Source organism: Rana temporaria, chromosome 1 (assembly GCF_905171775.1).
Source record: "Rana temporaria chromosome 1, aRanTem1.1, whole genome shotgun sequence".
NCBI classification, from domain to species: domain Eukaryota; kingdom Metazoa; phylum Chordata; class Amphibia; order Anura; family Ranidae; genus Rana; species Rana temporaria.
The window spans coordinates 563670504-563687446 of NC_053489.1; the positions used below are offsets into that span (position 1 = coordinate 563670504).

At 42.7% G+C, this 16943-nt stretch overlaps 1 protein-coding gene across 2 annotated transcripts in view; it reads left to right on the forward strand.

Annotated features, from left to right (window-relative positions):
• The window catches only part of LOC120921889 (cytochrome P450 4V2-like), a 75968-nt gene that overhangs the window by 18430 nt on the left and 40595 nt on the right, over positions 1-16943 (forward strand). For both annotated transcript variants that reach the window (XM_040334388.1, XM_040334397.1), the window contains exons 4-5: positions 10804-10994; positions 15770-15839. In XM_040334388.1, the coding sequence (XP_040190322.1) occupies positions 10804-10994; positions 15770-15839 (261 nt within the window). The remainder of the gene's footprint in view (positions 1-10803; positions 10995-15769; positions 15840-16943) is intronic.

Here is a 16943-nt window from a genome sequence, read left to right on the forward strand (position 1 = left end):
CCCTACCACTTAAAGCTTAGTGTTTTTTTTAACACTATAATTGAAGTTGTTTACAGAAATCCCTTTATATTTTCTTTTTCGTGATTGAGAGCGTGACATTTTGTTTTACAGAACCGACACTCTCAATTTCTATGAAAAAAAAATTGTCACACTCTGCTCATAAGGTTGCCTACCCCTGCTGTAGTAAAAGTGATACAAAGGTGTAACAAAGATGGAACTGCAACCATCTCACAGAGACGTTGATGTGAAAATTTCGGTATACGCTGGGCGTAATCCATGTCTCCCTTTCAGCCTTTTGGTATAATGCATCTTAGTACACCCGTATCTTCCAAAGTAACTCAGACATAACCACCTTCCTCACATCCTTAGCTCCACAGGTCGACCTCCTGATAATGGGAGCAATCTTTATTTATCCCTTTCATGACTTAAGTCCTGTACACACGATCGGTTTGTCTGATGAAAACAGACCGATGGACTGTTTTCATCGGACAAACCGATCGTGTGTGGGCCCCATCGGTTTGTTTTCCATCGGTGAAAAAAAATAACATGTTTTAAATTTTCCCTATGGATAAAAAAACGATCACCTGTGTGGAAGTCCATCGGTCAAAAATCCACGAATGCTCAGAATCAAGTCGACGCATGCTTGGAAGCATTGAACTTCATTTTTTTCAGCACGTCGTAGTGTTTTACGTCACTGCGTTTTGGCACGGTCAGATTTTAGACTGATGGTGTGTAGGCAAGACTGATAATAGTCAGCTTCATTGGATATCCGATGAAAAAATCCATCGGATTAGATTCCATCAGATATCCGATCGTGTGTACGAGGCTTAAGCCTATTTCTGACATTTGGTGTTTACAAGGTAAAATCCATATTTTTTGCTAGAAAATTAATTAGAGAGAATCTAGAGAATAAAATGGCGATTGTTGCAATATTTTATGTCACACGGTATTTGTATAGCAGTGTTTTAAACGCAATTTTTTTGGGAAAAAATACACTTTTTTTACAAAAACGAAAAAGTAAAGTTAGCCCAATTTGTTACGCCGAGTAAATATATACCAAATATGTCACGCTTTATAATTGCACACACTCGTGGAATGGCGACAAACGAAGGCACATAAAAATATGCATAGGTGACGCTTTAATTTTTTTATGGTTACCAGGTTAGGGGGTCTAGTGCTAGAATTATTGCTCTCGCTCTGACGATCGCAGTGATACCTCACAAGTGTGATTTGAACACCATTTACATATGCGGTCGCGACTTCTGTATGCATTTTCTTTGCTGCGCGAGCTCGCGAGGACGGGGGGCTTTAAAAATATTTATTTTTCTTTATTTTTTTATTTATTTTTATATTATTGTATTGTGTTTTAAAAAAAAAATTGATCACTTTTATTGCTGTCACAAGGAATGTAGACATCCCATGTGACAGTAATAGTTGGTGCTATTTATTTATGGAGGGATCAGGGGTCTAAAAGACCCCAAATCCCTCCTTTACACTTCAAAGTATTCAGATCGCCAAAAACAGCGAATCTGAATACTGTATTTTTTTTAAATCTGGCGTCATTGGCAGCCGAGTAAACCGGAAGTAACGTCGTGGGATGGGAGGCCTGGTCAGAGCGGCTAACTAGGGCAGTTTATGGGCATGTCTGAGGGGCAGTGTGTATGATGACAACATGGCTGGCCTAAGGACTCATGAACACTGCCCCCGACCACAACGCACACAAAGACTTCTGTTTTTACAACTGGGGGGAATCCTTATTCTGCATTGTTCAGAGAACAATGCATACCCGGATTATACTACCATTCCTGAGGATGGGAGATTATCTGCAGGAACACACCATAGTCCCCATATTTGCTGAACAGACACACAGAAACACATGAGCGCACATCCCCCCATAATCGAAAATGTATTTGCAGAATGAATACATCCCCCCCAGACGATCGACTGTGCATTGCACAGGGGCCCTTCGCTGGCGGACATATCCCCACTCTGCAAACATGAAAAAAAGATGAATCTCAAACGTCAGTCTGCCCTAGTCTGGTCTTTAGAGTGGGCTGCGGGAGAACTAACACTGGGAGACACTGTGACAATACATATTAAATACATCTTAATAAAGTTTCCACATCAATCCCTCCTCTTTTGTCATATGCTCCCATGTGTCCCTCGATGAATCTTGGTTCTCTTCTTACACCTGGAAATTAATCAGTCCATACAGCCCCTGCGCTCATCTCATGAAGGGCTTCATTACTACTACAGTCCTTTCCATTATTTGCCAGTGACTGTGATGTCACTTTGCGGTGCAACTATATGTATTCAGCATCACTGCACCAGATCTAGTATGTGGCCCAACAATAAAAGCATAAATTATTTTAGTTTGTAATAGAATCTAGGTTCTGTTATGCTAATCACATCTGCCTGTTATCGGTTGTGTACAAGGTTGTGGGTGTAGTTATGTAGGCCATAGGCTATCGCAAACCATTATCTGTTTTTCTGTCATTAAAATAAACAAGCGTGCAAAGAGTTCAGCGTTCAGATGTCCAAGGTCAGTTAAACTAATAAACAGACTGTTTCTAGTGAAGGTATACTCCCATTGTAATCCCACATTCAAATGCATGGACTAATATTTTTTTTTTTTTTAAATGGCATTACTTATAGATAATAAATAAATAAAGCAAATATCAGAGTTCATTGTAACGTGCAGCAAATTACTTTCAAACATCTTCCACTGCTTTGGATACAAAGATAATAGATTAAACCTGACTGGCTACCATAAGTTAAGGTGCCAATGTACAGCCAACTCTAAACCCTAAAAGGGCATAAGTACCCCCACGGTACAACGGGATTTTAAGGGCAAACAAAACCGAAAATTTGAATATTATAAAAATATGTTTTTTTATTTTCCAAATAAAAAACATATTTTTAAAATATATACATTTTCGGTTTTGTTTGCCCTTAAAATCACGTTGAACCGGTGGGGTACTTATGCCCTTTTAGGGTTTATTCCTGTGCTTTACATATACAGTATATTGTACATTTACAACAGTCCCTGCCCTCAAGATGATTACAAACTAAGGTCTCTAAGGGCTCTTTCACACGGTCCGCTTTTTCATCCATCCGTGTATGGATGAAAAAGGGAAATACATTGGTCCCTATGAGATCGCCGGTGTCAGCGGATGAACATCCACTGACACCCGACCTCGCCCGGTGCCGCAATCCTCCGATTCTGCAGACGGAGGCAAACACTATTTTTCCATCCGTCTGCGGATCTGATTGGGTGAACACGGACAGACGGTCCGTGTTCATCCGATCCCCCTATAGAGGAGAGCGGAGAAAAGACAGGGCGGTCCCTGCACAGTATGCGGGGACCGCCCTGTCATACGCCGGCTCAGCAGGGATCAATGGAGCGATCCCCGCTGAGCAAGCCTCTCAGTAATGGTGCGTCCTTCGATGAAGTTCAAGGCCTCTCCTGAGATACCAGCATCTTGCTTGGTGCTTCCCAAGGCAGGTTCTTCATCAGGTGGCTTCCTTCCTCAGGTTGGACAGCACAGGACCACTCTGCAAACGTAGACCCAGTCTGAAAACCAGGCCTACTTGGTAGATCACAACCCCGGACCAACATGGTCCCGGAGCCAGGAACACTTGAACACACACCCCCGGCCATGGGGGTGACACACGGTGGGTGGTGGGACGACTGGCCAGGATTGGACACTACAACCCAGAACTAATGACGTCCGTCCCTTAAGTACTCTCACCCAGCATGCACAGCGAGGCGATCAACTCCCACTGATTGGCTGCCGAGGAAGAACACCCAATACATCCTGACTCGACTGCTGCCACCCTTGGCCTGGGGTGGTACCAACACCCCAGACAACAATAGTGGTCACTCACAGTACAGCCATGGCTGGAACAGAAGCCCAAATTTGGCATAACAATACAGTCAGAGGTAGTTAAATCTCTGACTACCCTCTAAATTTAAGGCAGTGCCAGCTATAAAAGTAGCAGGCCGCTACACACAAATTAGGGCCAATTAAGACAGGAGACAATTAACCTATCAGCATGTCTTTGGAGTGTGGGAAGAAACCGGAGTGCCCAGAGGAAACCCACGTGGGCACAGGGAGAAATGCATGGCTGGCTTCTGTCGGACTGGCTGCTGACATTTGGCACGTGTGTACGGCAACCGGTCTGACAGAAGACAGCCGGTTGGTTTCTATTGATTCAGCCAATGCTGCCCCACATTCGGCCCATGTGTGCTAGGCTTTAGAGAGGTGCATAAGAAAGAAAGAAGTCCATTGCATAAAAATTTTAATTTATTTAATATAATGCACAGTGCAATGTATAGTACATGTAATGTATATTTCAAATGTAATGTACTGTATGTGTACATATAATCAGGGCTTTTTTTCAGGGGGAACTTGGGGGAACTCAGTTCCACCACCTTTGGCTCGGACCCTTTGGTGCCTGCTCACCGCAATCACTTGTAAACACAGAAGTCTGGTTTCCGTGTTTACAAGTGACAGCTTTGTAACCCCCTGAACTCTGTACTCTGTATTTAATGCAATTCCGGTATTTGATGCCCCTTTAAGACCCTTCTACTGTTTGTGAAATCTGAACGGGTCGTGGTTGAGTTCCTGCACCTATTTTCTGAGAAAAAAAGCTCTGCATATAATGTATATTTTATATAAATATAAGGTATAGTTACAGTATATGTGAACCCCCACCTTGTAAAACTACCCATTCAGTTTAAAATAGAAATGAAAAGCATTTACAGTGCCTTGAAAAAGTTAACACCAAAAATGTAAATGTATTATATTGGGATTTTATGTGATAGACCAACACAAAGTGGCACATAATTGTGAAGTGGAAGAAAAATGATAAATGGTTTTCAAATAAATATGTGAAAAGTGTAGCGTGCATTTGTATTCAGCCAGAGTCAATACTTTGTAGAACCATCTTTTCAGTGCAATTACAGCTACAAGTCTTTTTTGGGATGTCTCTACCAGCTTTGCACATCTAGAGAGTAGGGATGAGCTCCGAGTTCGATTCGAACGTATGTTCGACTCGAACATCGTCTGTTCGACCGTTCGTCGAAATACGAACAAAACAAGTTGTTTGCGCCAAATTAGAGTGACGCACCACGGCCCATAATTCACTGCAGCATTGCACGCTGATGATTGGCCAAGCATGCACTATGACTCGCATGCTTGGCCAATCACAGCGTGCAAAAAACGGAGAGCCATAATTGGCCAAAGCCAGGGTGGCTTTGGCCAATTATGGCTCAGGGCTTTAGTACTTTAGTACAAGGGCTTTAGTACAAGTGCCACACTATAAAAGGCTGCCTGCCGGGCGGCCTTGTGTAGTGTGTTGCGGCGGTGTTAGTGAATAGATCAGTCCTAGAGAGAGAGACAGTGTCTTTTTTTTCTAGATAGATAGAGCAGGCAGGCTAGTCAGTTTAGTTAAAGTTACAGTGTGTAGAGGATATATATACATCCTAGGTGTTGTACATATATTATATTTATACACTGTATAGTTTAGCTAGATCAGTTCTTCCTATTCTAATTTACTGTCTATCAGTTGATTGTGCTAGCTGCAGTATTCTCACGTGGTGTATTGCCCGTGTGCTCTGTAGTTTGCACCTAAAGTTACTTTGTGTGTACCAGTACTGCACTTGTGCTCTGTAGTTTGCACCTAAAGTTACTTTGTGTGTACCAGTACTGCACTTGTGCTCTATAGTTTGCACCTAATGTTACTTGGTGTGTACTGCACTTGTGCTCTGTAGTTTGCACCTAAAGAAACCCATGCTATTTTTCTCAGTGATTTTCATCCATATTGCAGGGACCAGACATTACATTAAAGCCGCAAGCAGTCTTAAATTACTTTTTTCTTACATTAATCTAATTTTGTGCAGGGACAGTTCTAAACACGTGCCACTAATATAGACACCCAGCAGGTACGATATTTAAAGGAAGACCCAGGTTTTCCGACAATAACTTGCATAATGGGCTTTAAAATGAGCACTTTTGAATTCGAACGTTCGAGTCCCATTGACATCAATGGGGTTCTAAATGTTTGCGCGAACGTTCGGTCCGTTCGAAGGTTCTGGTGCGAACCGAACGGGGGGGGTGTTCGGCTCATCCCTACTAGAGAGTGAAATTTGTGTCCACTCTTCTCCCCAAAATAGCTCAAGCTCTGTCAGATCGGAAAGAGAGCGTCTGTGAACAGCAATTTTCCAGTCTTGCCACAGATTCTCAATTGGATTTAGGTCTGGACTTTGAATTGGCCATTCTAGCACATGAATAGGCTTTGATCTAAACTATTCCATTGTAGCTCTGGCTGTAAGTTTAGGGTTGTTATCCGGCTGGAAGGCAAACTTCCACCCCAGTCTCAAGTCTTTTGCAGACTCTAAAGCATCCCCGGTGTGTTCAGGGTGATGTACAGTGTTAGTTTTCCACCACATATAGCATCTTGCTTTTAGCACAAGATTTTAGACCAAAATGCTTAATTTTGGTCTCAAGTGACCAGAGCACCTTCTTCCCCATGTTTGCTGTGTCCCCCACATGGCTTCTAACAAACTGAAAACTTGACTTTTTATTGCTTTCTTTCAACAATGGCTTTCCTCTTGCCACTCTTCCATAAAGGCCAGATTTGTGGAGTGCACAACTAATAGTTGTCCTGTGGACAGATTCTCCCACCTGAGCTGTAGATCTCTGCATCTCCTCCAGAGTTACCATGGGCTACTTCTCTGATTAAATGCTCTCCTTGCCTGGCCTGTCAGTTTAGGTCAGTGGTTCTCAACCTGGGGTCGGGACCCCCTCGGGGGTCGAATGATGATTTTCCAGGGGTCACCGAATCCTGGAATGTTCCTGAAGCCCACACCATTCTCCCAGCCTTTTTGCAGCCACCCAGCAAGGCTGTCCCCAGAGCCTGTGGCCGCTAGGCTGTTCCTAGAGCCCACGCCCACCCACTCAGCCTCTTCGCAGCCCGCCATTCAGTTCATGGCATGGCAGGGGGCAATGACTGGAGGTCAGCTGACTGGTGAGGAATGTGAAGTGGGAGGGGCTGGAGGAGACCCTATCTCCTGATTTCGGCATTCGTGTCACTGCTACGAGACACCACAAAGTCAGAGACACAGTGAGTAACACTGCCTGTCATTATAGTTGCCATTAAATGTCCCCACTACAGTTCCCAGATCAGCAGATGACCTTGATCAAGAGCACCTACGTTAGCTGATCAGACCTTCCCCCCAGCATTGCCACTCATCCCAACTCCCCACCAGCACTGCCACTCATCCCATTACCCTCCACCCCCTCCCCCCACCAAGGAGTAAGAGAAGCAATACAAATAGAAAATACAGGGAGAGGAAAAGAGGGGGAGGAACAAAGAAAAGATGAGAGAAAGCATAAGAGAAAGAACAAGAAAGCCGGCTAGAGAGAGAGATATGAGGGGGAAAAAAAAGAAATTAGAATAGAGAGAGATAAAAGGGAAAGAAAGGTGAACAAAGAGAAAATGTAGTAAATCCTAAAATTTACCATAAGGGGTTTTAATAAAGTACATATGCAAAAAAGCATATGTAATGGAAGGGTTCATGGGTTCAGGGCAGGGCCGACTTTTATATTGATAGGACCCTGGGCAAACATTTTCCTGCCCCGCATACAATTTCACTCTCCACTTGCTCTGGGAAATAAAATAAATAAATATCAGCTAAACCTAAAATCAGCATATCACTATGGCTCACTGATTAGTTGCTAGAAGTTACAGCACAACATTTCTGCTGGCTGATTGGTTGCTAGAGGTTACTGGACATCAGTGGGGGAGGGGTGGGATCAGAAACAGTGCTGGTAGACAGATGGGGTCAGTGGCAGTGTTTGGGGGGGTTGAGATCAGTGGCGGTGCTCGGGGGTCAATGCTTAGGGTGGAGGGGTGTGAAAGAGGGGGGTTTGAGAGAGTGAGGGGTGTAAGAACGAGGCGGTGAGAGAGAAAGAGAGAGAGAGAGGGGTGGGTGAAAGAGAGAGAGGGGTGAGAGAGAGAGGGGTGAGAGAGCGAGAAGAGGTGAGAGGGGGGTTAGAGAGAGAGGGGGATGAGCGAGGGGGTGAAAGAGGGGGCTGAGAAAGAGAGAGAGGTGAGGGGGGGTGATAAAGGGGAGTGAAAGAGAAAGAGGGGCGAGAAAGAGAGAGGCAAGAAAGAAAAGTAAAATAGAGACAGGGGTGAGAGAGAAAGAGGTGACAAAGGGGGATAATGAGAGAGAGGGGAATGAGAGAGAGTGAGGTGAGAGGGAGGGGAGAGAGAGAGGGGGTGAAAGGGAGGGATGAGAGAGAGTGGAGGGTGAGAGAGATGGGAGAGAGGGGGTATAAGAGAGGGGTGAGAGAGGGAGAGAGAGAGGGGGTATAAGAGAGGGGGAGAGGGGCAAGGGGGGTGAGAGAGGGTTGAGAGAGAGGGGTTAGAGGGGCTATGAGAAAGAGGGGTGAGAGAGAAGGGGTATAAGAAAGAGGGGTGAGGGGGAGAGAGATGGGGTAAGAGAGAGGGGTGAGGAGGGATGAGAAAGAGAGGGGGTGGGAGAGCGAGGGGGTAAGAGATGGGTGGGGTGAGAGAGGGAGGAGTTGAGACAGAAAGGGGGTAAAAGTGGGGGGTTAGAGAGAGACCCTTAGCACTGTCTGCAGTCCCTCCTGTGCCCCCCCCATCCCAGTCCATTTCTGTGGGTAGGTGTGTGTGATGCCTGGTACCTTCTATAGGTTTGTGATGGCCAGCAGCGGTCAGGACCTGTTCTCCTTCTGGGTGAAGATGGAGGGTGCTTTGCTGATAGACGGATTGTCCTGGATAGCAGAGCCTGGCTGCCTGTGCCTTCCGCCAGTTCTCAGGGCCCCCGATCAGCCTTTCCTCCGGGCCACTGTCAGAGCTGGGAGTGGAGAGGATGTTGGAGGAATCCAGGCTCTGGGAGGCACTGCTGTGTAGGGGATGCTGCTCTTGCTACTGCTCACTTCTCTCTCCTGGGCTCTTCGGTCCTAGCTGCTCTCACTGCTTGCCTTCTACCTGCTCTCTCCCACACTGGTCCGGAACTCCCCATGCACTGGGGCTCAAATGGCAGCTGCTTTGGGCCCCACAAGAATCACTGGGCCCTGGGCAGCTTTCTCATTTGCCCCGTGTTAAATGCAGCCCTGGCTCAGGGTACAAATGATTGTGCTTAGGTTTGTAACTGTCCCAATGCCTCTCGCTTGTGGTACAATAATTAAAGCATATTTTGTGAATACAAGGGTGGTTGCATATTTTACCGTGTACCCATACTTTGCTGTGGCATGCTATGCACACCACCCAATTATCCCTACCCCTACTTTCTTCTATAATCATACATATTGTAGCTCATTAAAATGTAGTTAAAAATAGCACAAAAAATAAAAACTGCAGAGGTGATCAAATGCCACCAAACGAAAGCTCTATTTGTGGGGAAAAAAGGACATCAATTTTGTTCGGTAGCCACGTTGCGCTACTGTGCAATTGTCAGTTAAAGCGACGCAGTGCCGAATCGCTTAAGTGGTTAACTTGGCGACAAATCATATTATGAACAAAGTGAACCTCCTTCCACCTCACCGCTTGTGACAGTGATTCCGCTCCCTTTAAGAAACTCACTAATTATTTTAGATTTGTTTCACATTATTATTATGATTATAGCGCCACTATTTTTCCATTTAAAATACGTTTACACTTTATCTCTACTTTAAGTGGCAGCTCCAGGGAAGGTCATTTACATGAGCGCAGTGGTGGGACATCAAGCATAGATGCGCGTGACTTGCTGACCAACAATTGGATATATATAAATACTTGGCTTTTGTTGGCAGAGTTGGGAACAGACAGAAGGGGGTCATGTTGATGCAGTTGGGCAGTTTGAACATTGTAATTGCAACATTGCCTACATACTGTTGCTAATAGGTGTCCCTCATTCCCATCTCAGAAAGTCGGGAGGTATGCTGTAGGTGGTAACTAGTATTTGTTACGGCATATTAATTGATGTACAGTATATGTAATATATGTAATGTATGCATTTAAACGTATTTAACATTTATTAAATTTGTATTGACACAATAAATCTTCTTGCAGAACGCACACATTTATCACCTTGTCTATATACTTCATTGTCACAATATTTGCTGCATATATGTTTTCATTAAAGGGTCACTAAAGGAATTTTTTTTTTTAGCTAAATAGCTTCCTTTACCTTACTGCAGTCCTGGTTTCATGTCCTCATTGTTTGTTTTTGCTCTGATGTTGCTGTAATTCTTCTCTGTTCTGGACACTTCCTGGTTGTCTTTTTCCTGATGACCACAGTACTGGGAGATTCTAGTTTCATTTTCCAAACCATCACTGCTCTATGGCTCTGTACATGCACAGAGGCAGGATAACATGCAAAAACGAAACTAGATGCAAAAACGAAACTAGAGGTACATTATATAATTGATTTTTATCTATTTTTAATCAATTTGAAAAGGAATCAGTTAACTATTATGTCTCTATACCCTGTAAACAGTCATTTCAGCAAAAAAAAATGTTTTCCTTTACAACTCCTTTAAGTGTGACATAAGCAGGACTTAGGGGTAATTGTAAAGGGGAATAATATCACAATGAAACATACAAATAGAAGAGATATAGATGATTCATATGTCATGCAGCAAGTTTTCACACTGTGTGATTTCTTACGCCTACAGAATGCAAACACCACTGTAGAAGTATTGAAAATATCAGCCACATTAGATGTAATTAGCAAACAAAAAGCTAATTTGCGATTTTAATTAAAAATTGATTTTGTAACATTTTCAGCACTGGTGAAAAATGGCGTTCTAGGAGAAAATTGATAACCCCAACCTTCCATTTCACGATTTTGTCAGAATTCTTGGAAGTCATGAATGAACAGTCAAGAATATTAGTGGAGAAACTTAAGAAACGTTTGGATGAGGATGCTTTCAACTGCTTCATGGATATTACTCTGTGTGCCCTGGATATAATATCTGGTAGGTTAGATTTAATAATTTAAAACCAAATTCTACATTGTATGTACATTGGGTAAGGATTGGAACCTCTATTAGGCTGAATTCACACCTATGCAGTTTTAGTGCTTTTTGCATTTTGCAGATTTGCACTACAGTCCATTTAACATGGTTTCCTATGGAACACGTTCTATAGTGCAAATCTGCAAAATGCAAAAAGCACTAAAACTGCATATGTGTGAATCCAGCCTTAGATGTCCCCATTTAGGACATTTCCTTGTATTTCCTTTCCTGGTGACAGGGATATGAGGGGCAGAAAGTGAGAGCAAATATCTCCAATGGGAACAGAGTCAATAAAATACGTTTTTAGTTTATTAGGGTATCTTGGGAGGGTTTTTTTTTCAGTTCCAGTTCCAGTAAATCCTATCACTCTTCCAAAGTGAAGTCCGAAAAATTGCCAGCACATTAATGATCAGACCATTTTCAGTTATTTAAAAATTAATCAATCCTGATGTACATTCAGGATGGTACAAATACCCCAAATGACCCCCTTTGGAAAGTAGACAGTTCAAGGTTTTTAGGAAGAGGCATGGCGCAAATTTTTTGAAGTTATAATTGTTTTGTCACAATTTTTTTAAGACATTAAACAAACATTTTTTTTTTTTGTTCACAATTTTTTTTTACAAACTGTCACCAGTACAGTACAGCATCATCATATGACGAATGTGGTGGCGATCAGGGACTGGTCACAGTATGTTAAAAAAAATGTATTGCATCTTTTAAACATTTGTTTTATTTATTTTTTAAAGTTTTTTTTCTACATACTCTCATCAGAGTAGTTCAGTGTCACCATAGACCATAGACTACTGTACTACTTAGGGGGGAGATCAGGGATTTTTTTTTTAATTTACACTATTATTGCTTTAAACAGTAATAATCTCTGTTATAAGCAATAGTTTTAGCTATCTGGAATGGCATTCATGACATCTTGCTTACTATGCTACCATGTGATAGCTATGGGCCAATCACAGCATCACAATAGTAAGAAAAACAGTCATAAATGGAACCATTCATGATTGTTTGGTTTACACCTAATCATGTGATAAAACACAAACAGAAGGCGCCTCTAAGTGCAGTATTATCAGGATGTTTTATTGCTCAAAAGGCTAAAAACCCTCACTAAAAGTGAAACATAAATAAGCTCATTAAACATCAAGTCCAGTGGTCTCAGTCCCAGACAGGTGTCTTAGCATGGGTGGCAGTGCTGAATAAGGGATCCCAGACATCCAGCGGTGGAAAGCCGTGTGGTATTGTTCCAGGAAGAGCAGCAGTACTGTCAGGACCAGTGTGGAACTCAATGGCCCGGAAATTATGTCAGAGTGGGTGGGATGCTTTTTAGAGCATGCGTGATCGCTCCTTCTTCATGCCGTTTAGCCTGTTGTGCTACATTTGTTCCTTTATTTCGTGTTTTTTTCCCCCTGTATTTTTACCTGGGGATCTGGAAGGTAACACACTTCCTGTCTTAATGTGCCTTCACTCCACTGGAGGAGCAACAGAAACCTCTTTTGGCAGCAATTTATGATAGATGCACAGATTGAGGTTTCATGCACAGTGGATGTTTAGACCCTGCGCCTGAGAATCCAATCTTCTGGTGCAGAAAGAAGGCACAGATGCAGCCTGTAAAATTCTGAAAGTTCCTGTGGCTAAGGTTGGACAGGGTACCGAGTGGTACAAATATCTATGGCCGTTTTTCCCCAGGGACGAATGCCCGGAATTCATACTTCTTACATTCCAAGCATTTGTCCCTGGGTGCATACTGGCCTAAATATTAGGAGTAGTCAATTCACCATCTAGCCCTGTGCAGGTGCAGCAGCTTTCAGCCTCTCATAGATTTTTGCAGGCTACTATCAGAGGGGCTGGGCAGTGCACTTACAAAAATATGAATATCTAAGCTAATGAGACTAAATATTGAGTGTGCATGAGGCTTTAGATGGACTTGATTAACAAATTTAGGCCTAATGCCCCATCCACAAAAAGAACAGGATCTCTTTTTTCGGTCAGGAAAAAATCCTAGCGGGAAAACCGTGCGTCTGTATGCTTTTCCGACGGGAAAAAAAACCACGCATGCTCGGAAACAATTTGACGCATGCTTGGAAGCATAGAACTTCATTTTGTCTGCTCGTCGTAGTCTTTTATGTCACTGCGTTCTTGGCAGTCAAAAGTTCACTGAGCAAACACCCCCCCCCTCCTGAACCATACCAGGCCACATGCCTTCAACATGGGGGTGGGTGCTTTGATGGGGAAAAGTGCCTCATCCCCACAACCATGGACAGTAGTTGTGGGGGTCTGCAGGCAGGGGACTTATTGAAATCTGGAAGCCCCCTTTAAGAAGAGGGCCTCCAGATCCCAGAACCCCTATAGTACATAGTACCCCTACCCATTTACCAAAAAAGTGTAAAAAAACATAATAAAAACACAGAGACAGTTTTTGACAATTCCTTTTAAAAAAAATGTCCCCCCCCCCACCGATGTAAATCTATTGTCAATAACGTCGCCTGTGCACCACCGACCCAAAAAAGAAAAAAACGCTAGGTAAGGAGCAGGGCCACCTGACTACGTCTCATGGGGACCCCGCCTCCTTGTGACATCATGGAGAGGTGCATGCTGGGTCAGTGATGTCACGAGGGGGTGGGGTCACCAGGTGACATAGCCAGGTGGCATGATTGACGATAGATTTACATCGGGGGACGGTGTTTTTTTTAATAAAGGAATTGTCAAAAACTGTCTGTTTTTATTACTTTTTGACACTTTTTTGGTGAACCGTACTCATTCACATGGGGGGCAGAATATGGGGGCCTCCATATTCTGATAAGCCCCCTACCCGGAGACCCCTATATCCGCCAGCCATGCTTGTGGGGATGAGGCCCTTGTCCTGCCTCAAAGCACCCACTCCCCCATGTTGAAGTCATGTGGCCTAGTATGGTTCAGGAGAGGGGGCACTCACTCTCCCCCCCCTTTCCTGACCTGCCGGGCTGCATGCTCGAATAAGGGCCTGATATGGACTGGGGGGCGGACCCACACAATTTTTTCATAATTCTTAATTGTCTGCATGCAGCTGTCAGCGAGGGACCAGCCAGCTTCCCGGCCCACTCCTTTGCAACCAGCTATTTCTCAAAAAACAGAGTGGGGGTCCCCTCGCTGCATGTGATACCACCAGCAAAACCTTAGTGGTAAATATTGCATGCTTACTTACTCTCTGGTCCCTTTGTGGGTTGGACTGTTGGAGAATTTATAAAGTGATGTTTACATTTTTCTTTGCGATAAATACCGCATAATCAGGGTTTTTTCATTTTTATTTATGAATTGGACTTAATTTACCCCATGCAATAATCTATGCAAATGAGTCACGTGACTGCATTCTGGTTCTGGCCAGCTTAGCAGGTTGTTTTAAGAAATGCCTGGATTCTTTACTAGATACACTTAAAAAAGAAAAGAAAAGCCAGCAGCTACACATACTGCTGTCTTTTAATAATAAGACACTTACCTGTCCTGGAGTCGATTAATGTTCGGCACCACAGCTGATGTTTCCATCAGCTGTCGGGTGCTCCACTGCCATTGCGCGTACGGGAACCTGGGATTCCAGCCTTTCGACTTCACGCCAGGAACCCTACTGTGCATGTGTGAGGTCCCGCTCCTCTCTCCTATTGGCCCGGCAGCCGGGGGAGGAGAAGGGAGCCCCGCAATGATGTTACGGGCCATGGCCCAGACTCCCGGAAGTGGGAAAAGATATCCTATTCCCCCTCCCTTCCAAAAGGTGCCAATTGTGTCACCGGAGGGGGTTGGAATCAGATTAGTGGAAGTTCCACTGTAGGGTCTAACTCTGCTTTAATATAACTGGATACTAATATATTTGTAGGTAAAGTTGATCCAGGGAATATCCGATTGCCTCTTGGGGGATCAGGTAGGAATTTTTGTTCCTCTGCTGGAACAAATAGGATCATGCTTTATTTTTTTATTTTTTTCCTTCCTCTGGATCAATGGTGGGTATAGGATTGTGTATTTTTTTATTTTTTTCCTACTATTGGTTGAATTGAGTGTACTTGTTTCTTTTTTCAACCTGACTACTGTAACTATGTAACTATGTAAGGAAAACCAGCATCAGTGGTGGTGATATAGGTGTAAGAAAATCCAAGTTGAGGAGATGAGATGTATAAAAATTACCAACATTTGCAGGTGGAATTACACAATTGGGCATTCAACTTAGAAAAGAGATGCAAATATGAGCAGCAAAATATAATTCAGACATTTGTACTTGGAGGTGGCGGTGAGAGGTGGTAGTGGTAATGGTGGTGAGAGGTATTGAATGGTGATGTATTTTCATTCACAAAAAGACAAGATGACCAGTAATCAGTAATAGGCATTATAATCTAATTATTTTAATGATTGGGTTATTAAGAAAATTGCTAGTATACATACAGTAGATGCAATTTTCATGTGCATGATACTCATACAATTGAAAAATGTCAAAGGTTCACTGTTTAATATTCCCTAATAATGTCCTAGGAATAAGGGAAGATGTTACAATGTATGATGGAAAAGATTTTTTCTGCAATTTTGTTATAATTTTAAATATGTACATTTTAGTAATGATCATATAGTAGATTGCTATAATGGAAAATTATGTTCAATTGTCTTTATTATATTATCTTGCGTGAGCACTGTGTGGACAGTCTCATTACTCACAATAAGAGACCAATTTTGAATGCTGGTTTGTGTTTCCTGTTCTATTTGCCCCACAGAAACTGCTATGGGAAAGAAAATCCATGCACAAAGTAACAGCAGCTCTGAATATATCCAAGCAATTTACAAGTACGTTTTATAATTACTGATATTATTATATACTCCTCTATGAAGAACCAATGGGTCTTTCTTTTTATTATATATCTAAAACAGCAAATATTTACTTCTTAATGTGGTATTTATAAAATCTGAGTACAGTAGTGAAAACTTTCATTTACCCATTGATGCTATATACTCGCCACACTTTATTCACATTTTATTTATTTTCCATTATTTATTACCCTTTATCTGTTTCATCCACATTTATTTAGCTTTGGATGATAATTTTCCCAAAAGAGTGTCACTTGGAAAAGTCTTATTGTATTGTACTTGAAAATTCACCTGACAGGTCTATCCAATCTGTTGATTAAATTTAGCAAATATATTTTAGGAGACATTGGGATTTTTACTAACAAAATGCCATACATTAGATCTTGAACAGAAATCCACTAATGCCTCGTACACACGGCTGGATTTTCCAAGAAAAAAAGTCAGATAAACTTTTTTTCTATGAAAGTCTGGCAGTGTGTAGCCTCCATTGGACTTTTTTTTTCGGAAGTCCGACGGACCTTAGATAGAGAAACTGTTCTCTCATTTTCTGTCGGACTTCTGACGGACTCACGGCAGACTTTTGCACGGTCAAAAGTCCGACCGCGTGTACAAGGCATAAGGCTGCATGATGCTACAAGTCCACCACTAACAATAGTGAAGTAATACGTGGGGACGTTTTATACCATTTTAGAAAGTTTTAGGCCTCATTCACATGGAAAAAGTACAAACTGCATCAAGAATTCAGTGAAGGTACAGGTGAATGCAGACAGTTGTGGCTGCTTCAAAAACTTTTGTTTTCAGAGTGTGCTATTTCTATTGCCCACTATCAGCTGAAAGGGCAGGGCAGAGCTAGTTGGAGCAGACTGAGAGTGACCAACGGTCATGTGATTGTTTAGTTTTTGGTCTTAGAGCCGCTGTGGGGCAGCTGCAGTATCACACAGATGCTGCCAATCGAAGGTAGTATGTATGTTTTTTTTTTTTATAATGCCATATTTTTTTTCACAGAACTTTTTTATTGATTTGTGTAAGTGTAATAACTATACAAAAATACAAAAAACAGAGGACTCCCTGTCCACGCAAGTA